Source organism: Giraffa tippelskirchi, chromosome 6 (genome assembly GCF_054371585.1).
Source record: "Giraffa tippelskirchi isolate mGirTip1 chromosome 6, T2T-mGirTip1v1.2.pri, whole genome shotgun sequence".
Classification (NCBI taxonomy): domain Eukaryota; kingdom Metazoa; phylum Chordata; class Mammalia; order Artiodactyla; family Giraffidae; genus Giraffa; species Giraffa tippelskirchi.
The window spans coordinates 122,833,664-122,852,931 of NC_137280.1; the positions used below are offsets into that span (position 1 = coordinate 122,833,664).

The 19,268-nt window shown below is 44.1% G+C and overlaps 1 protein-coding gene and 1 long non-coding RNA gene across 2 annotated transcripts; one reads left to right on the forward strand and one right to left on the reverse strand.

The window, feature by feature from the left end:
• Positions 1–1,322: 1,322 nt before the first annotated feature.
• On the reverse strand, positions 1,323–18,837 carry GFRA3 (GDNF family receptor alpha 3). Its single transcript, XM_081500777.1, has 8 exons — positions 18,559–18,837; positions 10,726–11,013; positions 6,940–7,032; positions 5,332–5,644; positions 3,152–3,255; positions 2,854–2,988; positions 2,352–2,440; positions 1,323–2,139 (listed from the first exon to the last, which is right to left on the reverse strand). The coding sequence occupies exons 1-8, from the start codon at positions 18,629–18,631 to the stop codon at positions 2,050–2,052; spliced, it is 1,185 nt and encodes a 394-aa protein (XP_081356903.1). The 5' UTR covers positions 18,632–18,837; the 3' UTR covers positions 1,323–2,049.
• LOC145510195 (uncharacterized) lies at positions 6,840–19,048 on the forward strand. Its single transcript, XR_014056876.1, has 4 exons — positions 6,840–7,043; positions 10,072–10,144; positions 10,444–10,508; positions 18,408–19,048. It is a non-coding gene; the product is annotated as an uncharacterized LOC145510195 (long non-coding RNA).
• The last annotated feature ends 220 nt before the right edge of the window (positions 19,049–19,268 follow it).

Genomic DNA, 19,268 nt, shown 5'->3' on the forward strand with positions numbered 1-19,268 from the left:
AAATGGTGGTTCAGAGGGATAAAGAGTATTTCACAAGGTCAGACAGCTGAGTGTTACAATCAGCCAGAATAACTGAAAAGTCCTAAGTGCCTAAAGCTGAGGTCCAGTTGCCAAAGTCCTGGGCTGGGCTGTCCCTTCACCAAAATGCTAGCTCATGAATAGGCAGGAACAGATCTTGAAAAATACAGCCTGGAACAGAGCAAGCACTTGCTAAGGTTTGCTGAATGAATACAAGATTGAATGGGTGAATTTCAAGATAGCTGTTTAAAAGACAGTCTGCTCCACCCCAGCCATGCAGAGACCTGTAATTCAGCATTCTCTGCTTACCACTGCTGCCAGCAGACCTTCCCACCTCATTACCCAGAAACTAGTCTAATGGCATTAACCACCCTGGCCAGCTAGGATACCATTAAAAGCTTCAGTCCAGCCACTGTGCGCCCCCAACCCTGGGTCTTGGCTCTGGGCCCTAGGCTGGGAGAGTGGTCTGGTTGTTTACCAGGAATTTGGACCTTCTTCAGAGAAAAGTACAGATGACCTATTATCTAATTCAAGCACTTAGCAAGGAATGACTGTACCATTCAACTCCCCATCACGATGATAATGGAGCCAAAGCAAATGGAGAGGCCCTGACAGAGATCTTCCTAGGAGGGGAGAGAGAGGAAGGTCCACCAGGTACCCCACAGAAGTGTGCAGGATGGCAGGTTGGCTGGGCATTTCCTGGGGCAGGGGTATGTGGATACAGGAATGTTTAGAGAGTGGCTTCCCTATGCCACCCATGCTCTGACAGCTCTTCTGCACATCCTACCCCCAGTCACCTCCTCGCTGCCTTAAAACTTGGCTCAGAGAAAGATGGGAAGACAAACAAATATCCATCAATACATAACTGGTTAAATAAACTATGTATGTAGAAATATGCATTCATACAAGTCCATGTTACGCCGCTGATGAAAAGGATGATGTATTTCAAGCTTTTCTCATGGATGTTGAAAGGGGTCTGTGACTTACGCTTTGACAGGCAGTGCCCAATCTTACTTATGAAATGTTATACATACCGATAGGTTCTCATGTGCACAGATGTACAGGGAGTAGCAGATCCTAGGCAGCAGCTGGGACTGGTACATGGTCCACAGCCTCACATAAATTACTTTTCTTCCAACTCCATGTCAAGTGCACAGAGAGGCTGAGAGACTTGCCTGGGGGTCACATAGAATCTGGTGGCAGGGTCACTGTGCCTCTTAGATAACCTGGCCTGTGCTCTTGTGTCTGTAACAACCCTTGTTCTATATAAATTCACAATGTGAGACAATGGAAAAACAGAAAAGTTTTAAGTCAAAATGTTTAATCATAATCCAAGAGGCTAAGGGGACTCTAGGACAGTAGCAGGAAGAAAGCAAGGCCCAAATGCTCCAGCTCCTGATGCTCAAGTGTTGTGTAGGATCCTGGGGCGGGACTGGCAGTAGGTTCCCATCTCCCACTCAGAGGAGAAAACAAGGGATAGATAGGGGTCTTCCTCCAGCTTTCCTCACCATAAGGAATGTCTTTCCAGGTCACTTTAGAACAGGTCACCCAACTCTGCCCACCTGGAGAATGCAGCAGAGTATGACTGATCTGTTAGAGCCTGAGTGATCCTGGGTAGGCAGGAGAAAGGAATAAGGAGAGAGCCTGGGAGAGCTGGATACCACCAGATGATACGCTGAAGTCCTAAGAAGGGGCAGCCCGAGAAGAAGTGAAGGGAATGACTCTGGCAGTCCAGTGATTAGGACTCTGAGTGCTCACTGGGAGGGTCTAGATTCAATCCCTGGTCGGGGAATTAAAATCCCACAAGCTGTGTAGTACAGCCAAACAACAACAACAACAAAAAGAAGTGAAGGGCATGAGAACTAGGCTAGTCAGCTTCTACCATGACCTCATCTGGAGTCGAATGGACATAGGTCAGGGTTGCCACGTGGTGGACTGAACTTCCTTCCCGATGCTGTCCCTTCCTCACCCGTTGCAGGCAGCAGGTCAGCTGGTGTGGTAGAGAGGAAGAGGGCCCCTGGGGAAGTCCAGCTACCAGAGGCTCAAGAGCAGAATCAAGGTAAGAGTACAGGAGAAAAGAGGGGGCACCCAAGGCTGTGGCCTCAGAGCAGGGTTTTTGTTCTGTGGAAAAAATGAAATGGAGTCAGCTCCACCCTTTGCACCACCTCAGCTTCCATCAAGGCCTCTTCCCCTCCCCTGAGGTGTCCATTAGAGGTCTACAGTCCTTACGACCACAAGGAACTCATGCCACCCCCAGTCTCTTGTTTCCCTTGTCTGGGTTTCCCCCGATGGTCCAGAAAAGACAGAAGAGGGTATAACAGAGGAGCCCCTACCTGGCGTTCCATCACCGAAAAGGTAGAGGCTGCCCAGTCCTGGGAGAAGAGTTGGCTGTGAAAACGCATCTTAGCTGAAATGGCCTCCACTAGGAGAGAAGGAAGACTGAGAGCAGGCAGATGTTGGAGATTTCTTAGGCTCCAAAAGAAGGAAAGGAAATGTCTCAGGGACCTTGGCATATAGGAGGGTGTGTGTGTGGCAGGTGGGAATGGGATATTATCTCATTCTGCTTGCTATTCCTTGAGCTGAAGAGTGTCCCTGGGGCTCAGACAGGTGAAGAGGCAGCTTGGTAGGGGCAAGGGGGGTGGTCATTTAGGGCATGGAAGAAAGCAGAAAGGCCCAGGCTGGGAAGATGAAAGCCTATGCTGAGGGCTGAGGAGGAGGTTGCTCCATCTGAAGAAGATGGATGAAACCAGTGTGGACCACAGAGCTGACCCCTTCCCTCTCCTGGGGTTGAGCTGAACCAGCCACAGGGACTGGGAGCAGGTGGCGAGCACTCACTGAGGCAGGGGTTGTGGGAGAAGGACTCTTCCAGCCGCTCACATTCCTCTTGCAGATTGCCACTGCCTCGGCAGGTGCAGCTTAAGGCAACATTGGCATTGATATTGCTGACAAAATTGGGAGTCAAAGCAGTCCCTATGGGGTGAAGAGATTATCAGTGACTAGCCAACCCTGCCTTCAGCTCCCATCCATCTCCCACCTGTCTCAGGACCACTCCATCTAGGTTCAATCTTGAGAGCATTTTCACCCACCAGGCTGGCCAACCTGTTGGCTCCCTACGCATGTCCCCCAGCCTCACCAATCAGCCCCATGTAGGCTCGCAGACATCTGGACTGCTCTGTTGCACAGGTCCCTAGGATGTCCATAGGATGGCAGTGGGTCTGAAAATCTGCCAGACGCGATCTGGAAAAAAGGAAATTTCAAGAGTCCCTGTTGACGGTCTGGCCTGCAGCCATCACCTTGCTTCCCCTTTAGCTGACATGCCTATCTTCATGCCAAATCCTCCTCTGCCTTTCAGAGCCTGAGCCACGGCCTCCTCCTGAGTGAGGCCTGCTCCTATCACAGTCAAATGTACCATCACCCCAGTCTCCACAGCATATCACTTTTAACTTGGGCTCCAAAATCCCTAATTATGAGACCTCAGGCAATTTCTTTAACCTCAGTTTCCTTGACAGTAAATAGAGATGAAAATAGCACTACCTTGTAGATTTTTGTGAGGATGAAGTAAGAGCATTAAATGTACAGCATTTAATAGTGCCTGGTATACAGTGAGTATTCAGTAAATGTTAGATATTATTATTTTAAAACTCATCCTACAATAGGTAAAGCTGGTTATCTTTAGGCAATGGAATTAAGAATATATTTTTTGTATATATTTGTGCAGTTTTCCTTACATTTTGCCTTGTGTTAGATCGGTGGTTTACTTCTCTGCCCTTCCCATTCAACTGCAAACTCCTTGAAGGGAGGGACAATATCTTAGTCATCTAGCCCAGCACTTGTTATGTGATTGTGATAGTAATAGTAACAGCTACCAGCATAACAACAGGCAGCATAGCAGAGCCTTTAGGAGCAGACTCTAGGCCAGACTTCTTTCACTGTAAACATTGTAAACATTAACAAACCTAACTTACTATCTAGGAGTGAATTTGAGTAAGCTATTTAACCTTTCTCTGCTGCGGTTTCTTCATTTGTAAACTGAGGATGATAAAAAAATAATAATAACAACAATCTTACAGAGTTCTTGTGAATTTTAGAAGAGTTAATAGATGTTAAGTACTTAAAACAGTACTTAGCCCATAGTAATTACTAAATGTTAATATTATGTTAACTGAGAGCTCTTACTATGTATTATCTTACAGAAGAGGAAGTGGGACTCAAGACAGGTGACTTGCCCAAGGTTATAGAGAACTAAGTGGTAGAACCAAGCTGCAACACAAAGTTGATGTGACTCTTACTGTCAACAAATATCACTTAAAAGGATGATAACGTCAATCTGATGAATGTTTGCGTAAGAAGGTCAAGGTAAGCCAGATTAAAATTTTGCTTAAATTTTGATCAGACACCTTACAATTCTTCATGTTCTTTGATTTGGTAATGACATTTGTAGCAACACAACCTAAATAATTATTAGATTTGTGCACAAAGATTAATGAATAACAGTGATATTTATTGCAGCATTATTTATAGCAGTAAAGAAAGCAACCTAAATATCTATAAATAGAGGAATTATTAAATAAAATATGGGGCATCTATAAAGTGAAATACAATGTACACAGTTAAAAAGCAAGTTGTTAAAGGACAGTAAATGACAAAATAAGCACTATCATTTACTGAGTGCTTACTTAACTGCACCAGTAAGCTAACTTTCTACATAAATTATGTAATTTAACTCTCACCAGACTCCCAAGAGGTCTGCATTATTATCCCAGTTTTTACAGAGGAGTAAATGGAACCTTGGGTTAAGTGACAAAATTTTAGGTTAAGTGATAGATCCAAGGTCACACAGAAAAGGATTTAAATTCACATATGTCTGACTTCAGAGCTTGTCTTCATCTCTATTTCATACTGCTTCCATCTGAAAATGCTCACCAGATATGTACCATAAGTGGAAGAAATGCAAGATAAATATACTCTCAAAATGTCTGATTTTGTTTATGTGTAAAGAAAAAAGATTGGAAGGAAATGCTCTCCGAAGTATGTTAGATTAACTCCAAGTAACGGGTTTGGGGTGATATTTTAAGACATTTTTATATTTTCTAAGGTTTTTACACTGTATGTGTGTGTACACACACACACACACACACACACACACACACTCACATTTCCCCCTAGAAAAGTTTCAGAAGGTATCGAGAGTAGCTACGTGGTGAAGTCAGTCCAGGATCCCTGGGCTAAGTTAAATTCAACCCTGCCAAGGAAGAAGCCCGGAGGAAGTGGCACCCACCCGATTCACCAGCACCCAGCCCATAGCACCCGCACCTGCACAGCGGGTCGGACACGCAGACGTGCCGAAGCTCCAGGCAGTTGTGGGCCTCCGAGGGCAGCGCGCATCTGGGGGCAATGGTGTTGCGCCGGCGCTGCCCGCAGCCCTGGTCGGTGGGCGCGCACGGGCACAGCAGCAGGCCCTGCGAGTGAGGCTCTGAGGCTCTCTCGAAGAAGGTGCGCAGCTGCCTTTGGCAAGTGTGGCGCTGGCAGCGGGACCCAGAGCACGCCTCCCCGTACGCCTTGCGCAGCCGGTCACACTTGTCATTAAGAGTGCACAGCGTGGCGAACTTGAGGCAGAGGTCCGAATCTGGGGGGAGAGGGGAAGCAAGTCAGCAGTCCTCTTCACAGACCTGCCGCCCAGCCTCTGATTTATCAAGGGCGGTAGTGGGAGGGCACTACCATCAGGGAGGACTGCTCTGAAAAAGGCCTTTCCCTCTAGCCTCAAACAATATTGGTATTCATGAGCCTCCCTGATCCTGCTTCTCTGCTTGCCTAGGTTTTTGTTTGTTTGTTTGTTTTTAAGCCATATACATCTAACCAAATCCTTTTTACAATCCTATGCAATGAGTGAGATCCCATGGTGGAAACTGTAACCAAGAGGCCCTACAATATTCTAAAGTACTTTCTGGGAAATTCCCTGGAAGTCCAGCAGTTAGGAGCCAGTCTTTCACTTCTGAGGGGTTCCATCCTTGGTGGGGGAACTAGGATCCCACAATCCTCCTAGTGTGGAAAAGTATACTTTCTGAATTGTCCACAACAGATGCAACCGAATTGTACTTAGGATTTTGGTTCTATATCTGTATTCTGTCCATGTTTCTTTGATTGATGCACGCATAAAAAAAAAACCATACTCTGAGTCTTGGAAAATCATGGTGATATCTCTATTAACAGAATATTTCAGCTGTCAGAACAATGGAGTAACTGGATTAGGTTATTCCCAGATTCCTTGTAACCTAGAGTTTCTAATATATAAATTTCTATATTTTTCTCTCAAAATTCTAATATGTAGAACTGACTGTACAACAAATCTCACATCTCTCTCAAAAAAGAGAGTGCATGTGTGTCTTCCTCTCCAATTAACACAACAGCCTCACTTTCTTGAAAAACATGCATCATAGTCCTTGCCAGACAGATGGCTCCCCACCCTGAATCACTCCTGAGGAGTCACACTCTCTCTCACCATTCCCTGCCCAACACCTCACCCATCCCATTAGAATGGTTGAAAACAAGCAATTTCCTAGTCTTTAGGGACCGCAAGCTACTTTCCTGGCTGCCTTGAATTAGGGTAAATACTCCATTTCAGCACATTTTTTTCCCTGGGACTGCTGCCACTCCCTTCTAACCCTTTGTAGAGATCCACCCTTTGGAAGCTGAAAGCTCTAACAGGCTCTCTTCGATTATCTCCTTAATAACCATTGCTTTTTGTTGACTTGTGAGACTAGATTATGCCCCATAGCTCAGATTCTCACCATGACAGGGCTTCTTTAGTCACTTGGCAACCTAGAACTCTCCCCTCTTATTCCCCAGCTGTGTTCCCCACCAGCCACCCTTCCCACAGGGTCCAAGCCCTCCCATACCCCAGCCCCAGTTGGCCCTGCAAACCTGGTATGAGCATGTTCAGTTTGCTGAGATTCATTTTCCAGGGTTTTCTGGTCACTGTGTCTTCATAGGGAGAGACATCCAGCTCATAGTCACCTAGAGACAAGGTAGGATGCATCAGAATCCTGAGGATTGGGCTGGGGATGAGAGTAGGAGGGGCTGAAGCTCCTGGGGAAAAGGAAAAGGCACAATCTCTACCCAACTAGCTGCATCCTGGGCGGAGGAAAAGGAAAAAAAATGGGCCCATAAAGGTACAGGCTAGGCTTGATGAATAAACTGAGTTTAATGGTAAGAATAATAAAGCTACTGTTTGTTGTGCACACTGTATACTGGGCACTATGGTATTATATATATAAATATATACAATATATATAAATATATACAATATACAATTTCACTTAGTCTTCATAGAAGTCTTTGGGTAGGTAAAAGGCAACTGAGGATAAGAGAGGTTTAATTCACTTGCTCCACTCACATAAGCTAATAAGTGGAGCCGGGATTTGAAATCTGGATTATCTGATTCCAGAGTCTCCACTCCTAACTACTACACATATCGCCTGTGAGCATGTAAACAAGTAAAGGGATTCTGTCCTGTTTGCTCTTGCAATTGGAGAAGGGGCCATGGTGAACTCTGTTCCAGGACTGACCACTTGGCTATGGAGATGAATCACACGCTGAGGTGATGGAAATGTAACCAGGCCCAGAATGAACCTGACTGAGAAAAGCAGAGAAGGGAGAGACAATGATTCAAAGGAAATACATCTCTTTCAGATGCCCTCATGGGGCTGTGGGCTCCTGAAAGAGATGTACAGGATCTTATAAAATCACTGCAACACAACATTGTTAACCAACCATACCTCAATTAAAAAAAAAAAATCACTGCATAGCTCATACACAAGGTGCTTAATAAATGCTGGTTAAAAACTTGTTCAAAGACAGAGGTGAGCTTGCAGGGACATTCTGTGAGTATGTCTTCGGTAGAGAAGGGATATGGATAGTATCAAGCAAATTGGAAAGGATGATTTGAATGCCTAGGGATACCTGGGAGCTCCCAAGGGAAAGCGAGGGAAGACAAGAGGATTTAGGGAGAGGGTTCAGGTGAAGCTCTAGAAGTGAGGTGATTAGGATAAGGAGAGGAAGTCAGGGAACAAGGAAAGTGGTAAATTGTATTACTGTTTCCAACTGCTTGCTGGAGAATGATTATATATCCTTTCCTGTTGCCATGTGCCTTCTAGGCCCCCTAGGAGAGTACTGTACTTTCCCACCCTACTGTAAGGCTTGGCCATGTGACTTGCCTTGGTCTGTGGCTTGTGAGCTGCTGAGACTTAAACACCTCTAAGAAGAATTTTTAAGAACTATCACGTGATCCTGCTGTGGTTTTTTTCCACCTACCATCCTGGATCCTCAAATGATGAAGACATGTGGAGCAAAAATAAAGCCAACTCATGGCAGCCCACAGCAGATGTGTGTAACATGAACAAAAGTTACATTTTTGTTGGTGAAAGCCAAGGATTTTGCGTTGGTTGCATAATTCAGCAAACTCTTACTAAACATGTAATTAGTACTAGAAGTGGAGTGCTCAAGTAACAAAAAAGATCTAAAATAAACAGTATTAGCTTTGGGACTGGGCAGTGGGCAGTGAATAAGCTGTTACTGGGGGCTGGCAGCTCTCATTATGCAGTGGCACAATGTTTGGTAAAATTGTTGCCTGTAATAACTTAGAAGGAAGATGATGTACCGAGTGAGCTTGTGCTTTAAGAGGAAGAAGCTAGGAAAAGGAAGATTACTAGTCTGGTGTGAATGCTCATGGCTATATGTGGCAAGGTACCACAAGAAAGATATAAGCTTAGAGAACTGACCGGTTTACCAATAAGGAGGAAACAGAGAAGAAAGAATACAGAAATTCTAGGACTTGCAGGATTAAGAAATGCAACTGCTTCTCATATTCTAATGGTAAAAGATAAAACTGAAAAATGCTTTGAGTAATAAGCTCAATTACAACTCAGCCTTGGGGCAAAGACAAATACAACTTCACGGCTATCATGCCCTTCGTGGAGATCTCTCATCGATTAAGACAGTATCCAATAAATCCTGCCAGTTGGACAAATGTGCTCAGGGAAAAAAGACTGAGATAGTGGCTCAGGCACAGAAGTTTGATAAGGGCAAGGTACCTCTAATTAGGTATGGAAAGAGATGTATGTCTTGAAAAGGATTATAAGAACAGCTACTGGCACATGAGGTGACAGAAATCAAAAGATATAAAACACAATTATGTATTGAGAGAGTTGTACTGCTACGAGCCACCAGCCTGGATTAAAAGAGACTCTATTTGAGACTTAAGATGCTCCAACATTCCTCAAGTAAGAAGCAAGCAGAGAACACTATTCAGTCCCTAAGGAGGTCATAGTCTCCAATGCCCTTTTCAGATGTAGCCCAAGAAAATAATGGAAAAGAGAGGACCTCCCAGAGGGCTGAGAAACTCCTGGGATTTTGCTCCCCAATGAGCAAAAGCAGGGCCTTATTAAAGAGTAATTCCTACTCCCAGGGAAGACGGCCCTTGCATCAGTTGTGTGTCAGGACTTCAGAATTGCTATGAATCAATGTCTGCTGTGTGCTTCCCATTATTCCTCTTTCTGAGTTTGTTGTGCTTCTCCCGTCCCTGTTCCCTTACTATATATTGAGCATATATGGGAAGCAGATGACTTTTTAGTATATAGGTTTCTAGATTAAGAGGAACCACACATTCAGACCTTATACAGAAATTGTCACAAGATAATATCCAAGTCGGGGATCTTGGAGCCTGATGTTCTGCTTAAATAAAATACTTAGGCACCTTCTTTAGACAGTGAGTAGATATATTTTGCTTGTGGAAGGGAGGGAAATGAATGTTTTGACCAAGTGATGAACTACAGTAGATTGCATTACTGTTTCTACTTATTTTTACCCTTCCTGTAAGACTACACATCCTCATTTATTGCCATGAGATTTTTAGTGTCCCCTGGGGGAGGACATCAGGTTTGACCATGCTATCTGCTTGTCAATGGAATGTGAGCAGAAGTATTTCATGTAATGTCTGAGCAGAAACTTTTAAAGGCATCAAATGATTCTGCCAATGCTCATTTCCCCTGCCATCAGAAAGGAACATCCCAGATAGAGGCTGAACTGGATCCCAGAACGAAGAGGACGCAGGACACAGCCAAGACAGAACGTGAGTAAGAACTTAACCTTTGTTTTACAAGACCCTGTTTCATTATTGCAGCGTAATCCAGTAAAATTGACTATATAAAAAGAGATCTCTAGGGTCAGAGGAAGCTCCTCTTTGCTCTTCCAGTGCCCTCTGTCTTTTACCATCTCTTGTCTGGTTAATGAGTATCCTCTCTGTTAAAGGCTGCACCAGGACACAGCCTCCCAGTTTCTCTGAATCTATGGATTATCTTGTATTTGTATGTTGTATTTATGGGTTATGACCATTTCCCTCCACTTCCTCTCCATATCCATCTGTTCCAGGAGCTCCCCATGTTGGGCCTCAGCTTGGTTCAGAGATCTTCCAAGAGGCAGCCACATGTTTCCAGGTAAAAGAAAGGGGGAAGTAGTGGGAAGGGAGGGCAGTACTCTGGGACCCAAAAGGATACAGCCAATTCCTCCTTCCATTTCTTACTAATGTCAAATGCAGAGCTTCATTATCATCCCTGTCAGAATCTACCATGTGGACCATATCCAACAGGATTAAAAATCAACTCCCAAGAGCCATCTTCCCTAGCTTAGCCCACTCTAGGATGGGGGCCTCACCAAGGCTGCGGGCAGGATGAATGGTCCAGTAGATGTCCAGGCAGGTAGCTTGGTTCTTCATGCGCCGATGGCATGTACAGCTCATCAGAGAGCTATTCCTGAGTTGCTGGGCTGCCTCCATGCAGTCCTCAGGGACCAAAGGCTCCTCTGCAGGTGATGAGGTGCTTATACTTGAGGCACAGGAATTCAGGTAGTGGTAGGTAGCGTTGCAAGTGGGATCGGCCTGGCACTTCCTCCTGGCCTGGATACAGCTGTTTGTGAGTCGTCCTTCTGTGGGGAGGTGGTCCCCTGTGGAGGGAGAGAGGTCAAGAGAGGCTCACATAAGGTCAGAATAGCTGTCTGAGAAAACCGAGTCATAAGGTAGGGTGGGGTGGATTCTGGACGAAATCTTTGGCAGGAAAGTCTTGGGGTAGCACAGAGGCCTTTAGTGGGGAACAAGAAGACCAGTAGGAGGGTCTGCCGTGGTCACAATCTGGACAGAAGAGGTCAGGCTCAAGAAAGGGCAGGAGTTTAATAAAGAAAGGCTGCTCAGCCTCCTGGGAAGGAAAGGGGAACAAATGTTTGAGGATGAGCCCGATGACCCTGCCAGGCACTGGGAAGAGGGCCCTGAGCAGAGTTATGCCATGAACAGAGAGAGTTGAGAATGTGCATGGGAGTGCTAAGTGACAGTTAGCAACAACTCTCAGTCCTTTAAAAGTCACATAAGGGAATTCCCTGGGAGTTCAGTGGTTAGGACTCAGTGTTTTCATTGTTGGGGCCCAGGTCCAATCCTTGGTCAGGGAACTAAGATCCTGCAAACCTCACAGCACAGCCAAAAAAAAGGTCACTTAAAAATAACATGGTGTAAACAAAATTAAAAACTTAAAATATATATATAATAAAAACCCTTATAGTGGGAACTGGCTGGGATTGGGGTAGGGCACTTTTACTGATTCTGTTACTTACTCAAGAATATCATGGTTGGTTATAGGTCAGCCCTGGAAAAAGGCCCTGCACCCTGGGCCTTAGGGTCCCTATCAAGTGGTAACAACACACCATCATCCCCTAGTTTTTCAAGGCAGGACATCTAGGAGTCATTCTGAATTTTTCTCTTTCCTTCACATCCTATATTCAATCCAGCAAGTCCTGTCAATTCCACTACATATCTGGAACCTGTCCACTTCTCTCCATATCTATCACTACTTCCTTAGCTCAAGCCACCATCAATTCCTGTCTGAACTAGTTGAGAGTCCTTATTGGTCTCCATAATTCCATCTTCAAAATTCATTCTCCCATACCATTCAGCCATCTTTTTTGTTTTCTAGCTTTATTGAGATACGATTGACACACAACATTTTTTAAGTTTTAGGTGTACAACATAATCATTTGATACATGTATATACTGTAAAATGTTACCACAACTGGTTAACAAATCTTTCACTTCATATAATTAACATTTTTTGTTGTTGCATCTATCTTTTTTAATAAATTGTTTTAGGTTGTGAAACATTTTTATTGAAGTAAAATTCATGTCTGGTGATCATTCTGAGATGTATAGAAATAGCAAATCACTATATTGTTCAACAGGAACATAGTATTGTGGGTCAATTATACTTCAAAAACAATCTCATAGGAAAAGAAATCAGACTTGCAGCTACCAGAGGCGGAGGATGGGAAGGGAGAACTGGATGAAGGTAGTCAAAAGATGCAAACTCTTTAAAAAAGAGAGAGAGAGAAAAAATCATGCAACATAAAATCAGTCATCTTAAAGGGCACAAGTAAATGGGATTTAGTATATTCACACTGTTGCACAACCATCACTTCTAGATCCAATTCATCACCCCAACAGGAAGCTCGTACCCATTAAACAGGCACTCTCCATTCTCACTTCCCCTTAGTAGTCACTGTCTCTACACATTTACCTATCCTAGATGTTTCATGTAAATGGAACCATAAAATATGTACTTTTGTATCTAGCGTCTTTCATCTAACATACTTTTTTCAAAGTTCACCCACATTGTGGTATATATCAGTGTTTCACTCTTTCTTATGAATAATATTTTATTGTATGGATACCATAATTTGTTTTGTTTATGTCAACATTAGCTGATGGACATTTGGGTAGTTTTCATCTTTGGGTTACTGTGAATAGTGCTAGGTAAACATTTATGCACAGGTATTTGCTTGAACACCTGTATTCATTTTTCTTGGGTATTTCTCTAGAAGTGGAATTGCTAGGTCACATGATAATTCAATGTTTAACTTTCTGATGAGCCACCAAATTGTTTTCCACAGGAGCTGGTATCATTTTACATTCCTACTAGCAATGCATGAGGGTGGTTCCAATTTCTCTACATACTTATTAACCCATGCTTTCTGTTTTTTGTTCTGTTTTTACAGCCATCCTTGTGGGTGTAAGCTAGTATCTCACTGTGGTTTTCACTTGCATTTCCCTAATAACTAATGATATTGAGCATATTTTCATGTTTTTGTTAGTCATTTGTATATCATGTTTGCTAATAACGTATAATGTAGAAAAATACATGAATCAAAAATATATAGCTTAATGAATTTCTAATTATATATACCTGTGTAACCACATCCCCAGATAAAGAATCAGAACATTACTAGCATGCCAGAAGCCATCTGCCAGTCACCATCTTCCTAACAAACCAAATGCAACATCTTGATTTCTAACATTAGTAGTTTGTTTTGCCTGTTTTTCAATCATAGATGTGCTTTTGGTGTCTTGGCTTCTTTTGTTCAATGTTAAGTTTCTGAAATGCACCCACACCATTAAGTATAGTTGCAAATAGCTTATTTTCATTGCTGTATAGCATTCCATCATGTGAGTATAACATAATTTTAATGCTGACTAGAATTATATGGGATCATCTCTTACTGTTCTCTTGGCAAAACATCCTGGAATGTGAAGTCAAGTGGGCCTTAGGAAGCATCACTACAAACAAAGCTAGTGGAGGTGATGGAATTCCAGTTGAGCTATTTCAAGTCCTAAAAGATGATGCTATGAAAGTGTTGCACTAATATGCCAGCAAATTTGGAAAAGTCAGCAGTGGCCACAGGACTGGAAAAGGTCAGTTTTCATTCCAATCTCAAAGAAAGGCAGTGCCAAAGACTGTTCAAGCTACCAGACAGTTGCACTCATCTCACACACTAGCAAAGTAATGCTCAAAATTCTCCAAGCTAGGCTTCAACAGTATGTGAACTGAGAACCTCCAGATGTTCAAGTTGGATTTAGAAAAGGCAGAGGAACCAGAGATCAAATAGCCAACATCCGTTGGAACATAGAAAAAGCAAGAGAGTTCCAGAAAAACATCTACTTCTGCTTTATTGACTATGATAAAGCCTTTGACTGTGTGGATCACAACAAACTGTGGAAAATTCTGAAAGAGATGGGAATACCAGACCACCTTAACCTGCCTCCTGAGAAATCTGTATGCAGGTCAAGAAGCAACAGTTAGAACCAGACATGGAACAACAGACTGGTTCCAAATTGGGAAAGGAGTATGTCAAGGCTGTATATTGTCACCCTGCTTATTTAACTTATATGCAGAGTACATCATGCAAAATGCTGGGCTGGAGGAAGCACAAGCTGGAATCAAGATTGCTGGAAGAAATATCAATAACCTCAGATATGCAGATGACACCACCCTTATGGCAGAAAGCAAAGAGGAACTAAAGAGCCTCTTGATGAAAGTGAAAGAGGAGAGTGAAAAAGCTGGCTTAAAACTCAACATTCAAAAAACGAAGATCATGGCTTCCAGTCCCATCACTTGATGGCAAATAGATGGGGAAACAATGGAAACAGTGAGACTTTATTTCTCGGGATCCAAAATCACTGCAGATGGTGACTGCAGCCATGATAATTAACAGATGCTTGATCCTTGGAAGAAGAGCTATGACCAATCCAGGCAGCATATTAAAGAGCAGAGACATTACGTTGCCAACCAATGTCCATCTAGTCAAAGCTATGGTTTTTCCAGTAGTCATATATGGATGTAAGAGTTGGACCACAAAGAAATTTAAATGCCAAAGAATGTATGCTTTTGAACTGTGGTGTTGGAGAAGACTCTTGGGAGTCCCTTGGACTGCAAGCAGATAAAACCAGCCAATCATAAAGGAAATCAGTCCTGAATATTCATTGGAAGGACTTATGCTGAAGCTGAAACTCCAGTACCTTGGCCACCTGATGTGAAGAACCAACATTGGAAAAGACCCTGATGCTGGGCAAGATTGAAGACAGGAGAAGAAGGGGATGACAGAGGATGAGATGGTTGGATGACATCACTGACTGGATGGACATGAGTTTGAGCAAACTCCAGGAGTTGGTGATGGACAGGGAAGTCTGGCATGCAGTCCATGGGGTCGCAAAGAGTCGGACACGACTGAGTGATTGAACTGAACTTAAAAACTGTATATCAGATCATCTCATTTCTCTGCTTAAATCCTTCCACCAGCTTCCATTGCACTTAGTTTATGAACCCTGGTTTACAAAGCCTTGTAGAGATCTGGCCCTGCCCAACTCTCTAACCTTACCTCCTAGCTCTCTCTTCCTCTCCCACTTCCCTACATCTGCACCGGCCTTCTTTCTGGTTGCCATTAAACAAGACAAGCTTGTGTCCACCTAGCCTTTCTGTTTGGAATGCTCTTCTACCTGACCTTCACATGACTGGACCCTTCTGGTCATTCAGTGGCATCTCACAAAGGCTATCCCCAACCAACCAAAGTAAAATAGCCCTGTGCATAGTACTTATCTCCATTTGATATATTTTTACTTCATTTTTTAATTTTCTCCCCAGCTAGCTTTCCATGTCTATCTTATCACTACTCTGTTACCAGTGTCTAGAACAGTGCTTATTCTTTGTAAGCTCCCACTAATATTTAAAAAATAACCAGATAACAGACATTTTATGAGCCACCCCAATAACTTCTCTGAGCACCTTCTCTCTACCTATAATCAAAGAGTCCCAAAATTAGGAGGGGCCTCCAAGTTTAGTTAGTCCAACATTCTTTTCCAATCATATAATAATCAATTAGATAACTTATTAAAAGGCACATTTCTGAGCCCTAGCTCCAAACTACCAAATGAGAATCTCTGGTGATAATGGCTGGGAATCTGAATTTTAGCAAATTCACTAGAGAGAATGATGCCCCTTAAAGTTTGACAATTGATGCCATATCCAACGTGTAAAAAAGGGCAGGGTGAGCAGTACTGAATTTTCCTTTTGCTTCAGGCTCTAATATGCCTCAACATGGCATTGTTACTTTTGCTTTAAAATTTTGGTATTTTGTTCATTGTGGATTTTTTGGCATTTATTTTTACTTTTTGACATGTACACACTGCTATATTTATTTAGTCATTATTTATTTATTTATTTTTGGCTGTGCTGGGTTTTCGTTTTTGCATGCGGGCTTTCTCTAGTTGCAGAGATGGGGGTTACTCTCTTGTTGCAGTGTGGTGGCTTCTCATTGTGGTGGCTTCTCTTGTGGAAGAGCACAGGCTCTAGGTGCACAGGCTTCAGTAGTTGCAGCATGCAGGTGCAGTAGTTGCAACTGTTGGTTCTAGGGCGTGTGGGCTTCAGTAGTTGTGGCACAGGGGCTTATTAGTTGTGGCTTGAGGGCCCTAGAGTGTGCAGGCTTCAGTAGTTGTAGCTCACGGGTTTAGCTGCTCTGTGGCATGTGGAATCTTCCCAGACAAAGGATCAAACCCGTGTCACATGCATTGGCATGCAGATTCTTATCCACTGCACTACCAGGGAAGTCCTTAATTTTGACTTTCTAAAAAATGTATTTATTTATTTGGCTGTACCGGGTCTTAGTTGCAGCACATGGAATCTTCAATGTTTGCTGCAGCATGCAAGATTATAGCTGCAGCATGTGGGATCTAGTTCCCTAACTAAGGATCAAACCCAGTCCCCCTCCATTTGTAGCACGGAGTCTCAGCCACTGGACCACCAAGGAAGTGCATAATTTTGATTTTTAAAAAGGGGATTGGACTAAACCAGAATTTCTCAATGCAGAGGATAAGAAAGAGAGAGGATGGGACACTTTTAGGGCCATATCAGAATTTCCAAAGGGAACTTGTGGTTCAAAAAGGTATGTTTGACAGGAATTCCCTGTAGTTCAGTGGTTAGAACTTTGTGCCTTCACTGCTGACGGCCCAGGTTCAATCCCTAGTCAAGGAACTAGGATCTTGCATGGCCAAAACATGAACTAGGATCATGGCATGGCCAAAACAACAATGATAACAAACAAAAACAAAAAAGCATATATAACAATTTTATATGTGAAAGATGAACAAAAGGACTTTTGAAATTTCAAAATTTATTTAAGGAAGACATAAGATTTTTATCTTTATCAAAAAAGGGACATGAATTTAAACAGTTTGAGAAATGGTGCATGTTTAAGATGTTACTTCTAGTAGGTACCCAGAAAGTGCTTGCTGAAAGAAATGTAGCAGGTTCAAGTCTCATTGCTTTAACTGGACTAAATATTAAATATTGAGTCATAACAATTTTCGAAAGTAAACCTCTCTAATTTCTTAGCTGATAATATAGTTCACCAAGTCTGAGCAGTGGTCGATCTGGGGGCATTGCAGCTCCACAAAAGAAGGTGGGGGTCATGTTAAATTTCATCACTAACAGAGGGTAACTTGTTCCACTAAATTGGTCATGATGAAGGTGTTGAAAATTTACCTGGATCCTGACATACAGCCATACTGTTAGGGTAGTGAAGTTTCCTGGGCAGCTCAATCAGATCAGTGATGTCTTGCTGCTCTGATTTACTGACGAAGTCAGTCTGAACAAGTCAGTACTTTCCCTCCTTCCTTCCATATGTGTCTCTCAGCCAAGATTGCACTTCTGCAGTCCTACTTTGTGGAGGAGGTCACGTGCAGATAAGTACCTGGTCTCTGCCTCACGAGTCCCTCCAGCCAGGCTTTGGACAGGAGCCCCAGAGTGAGATTCCATGCACCCATCCCTCTCCCAGAGGCCACATGCATGCTTCTTAGGGGAATCGCATAGTTCTAAAACCAGGCTTTACACCATGTACTCCACAAAACACTTATTGTGGATCTATAACAGGGCAAGGCACTGTGCTGGACAGCCTATACAGAAAGGCCATCTTACCCAGTAGTGAGTTTTTTGCTCCAATTAAAATAATAATAAAGTAACTCCTGAAGAGGGGGTTTGTTGATGGTGAGCAATATTCTCAACCACTCAGTAATGGTGTTGGCGAATTCTGGGCAGCAGTTTTCAACCCTAATTTGTGACAAGTCAGTTCTTTCTCTTTTTTTTTGGTGAAAGTACAGAGTCCTAACCACTGGACCACCAGGGAGTTCCCAGTGACAAGTTAGTTCTAACAAAAACTTCAATATTGTCATCTGTACCTAGTAGCCACTTTCCCAGTCTTTACACGGGGTGGAAGTGGTAAAGCCCATGTGGAGCAAAAGGTGTCCTGCTTCTGATTCTCCCCGCCTCCTAGAGATGCTATCTTGGTAGTGGCCTGGCTGCGGGTTGTTCTGTGACTGTATAGGAGCACCTCAAAAGAGGGAAGAGGGGGAACCGGCAGCGAAGAGATACCTGGGTACCCTGGCCACGGTTTACACTCAATTTACAAGTTCAGACACTTGGACTAGGCATAGAACCCAGCCCCTTCCTGACACCCTAGGCTTCCTCCTCCAGTTCTCCAGGCTCGGACAGACGGACGCCCAGCACCAGGCAGCAGTGTGGGGTCTGAGACCTCTCTGGGCTCTGGTGCCGGCACCCCACTTACACGGTAACCACCAGCCCCATCCCCTCGCTCCCCAGCCGGGGCGGCTCCAATGACACTCACCAGCTCTCAACAGCAGCGGCAGCAGGAGCAGGAGTGCAGGCGGCAAAGGTCGCGGGTTCCGTGGGCGCGCCATGGTGGAGTGCGCGCGCTGGCCGTCGACGTCGGGTGCTCTGCCTGCACCCGACTCAGCGTTACCCTCTCTCCTCGCACAGGAGCTCTGTGAGCCGGGCTCCTCCACCGGCACCTCCCACTTCTCCCGCCCCTCCTCGCAGGGAGCGCGGCGCCGACACTCTCCCACCAGGGTCCCGGGCGCCGCCCTCCAACTCCAAAGCCGACGGACGCACCACGCAGCCTCTCCTCCTAGACTCAGAGGGCGGCGGGGGTGGGGGCGAGCCAGGGTACGCGCCCCGGAGCAGCCGAGTCATTGTGGGAGCTCGCCATCTCGGGGGTCCAAATATTTGTTTTTTTAAAAAGCATCCTATCTTACTTTCCGGAATCCGCTCTACCACCAAGAAACAACCACCCCAAATGAAATCTTGTAACAAACGTACGAGGGCACTTGCATTTCAAGTTTTGATTTTTCTTTCCTTTAGAATTTACACATATCTGATATCATTTCCCCGCATCAGTATTTTCAGGGGTGAGAGTCTGTTGTATTATTAACCCCAAGATTCTGCAGACAGGTGAAATGACCTTGCTGGGGACAGACTTGGGGCCAGATCCCAGGACCTTTGCCAGACTAGACTCCTCCAAAATTCAGCCCCTTCAGA

Bases quoted from the DNA above. Each gene is read 5' to 3' on its own strand.
- GFRA3 (XM_081500777.1), bottom strand. From the start codon at position 18,631: ATGGCGCGCCCACGGAACCCGCGACCTTTGCCGCCTGCACTCCTGCTC. The intron at 11,014-18,558 runs GTGAGTGTCATT...CTCCCTCCACAG, and splicing joins GCCGCTGCTGTTGAGAGCTG to GGGACCACCTCCCCACAGAA. The intron at 5,645-6,939 runs GTTTGCAGGGCC...CTCTCCCCCCAG, and splicing joins ACTGAACATGCTCATACCAG to ATTCGGACCTCTGCCTCAAG.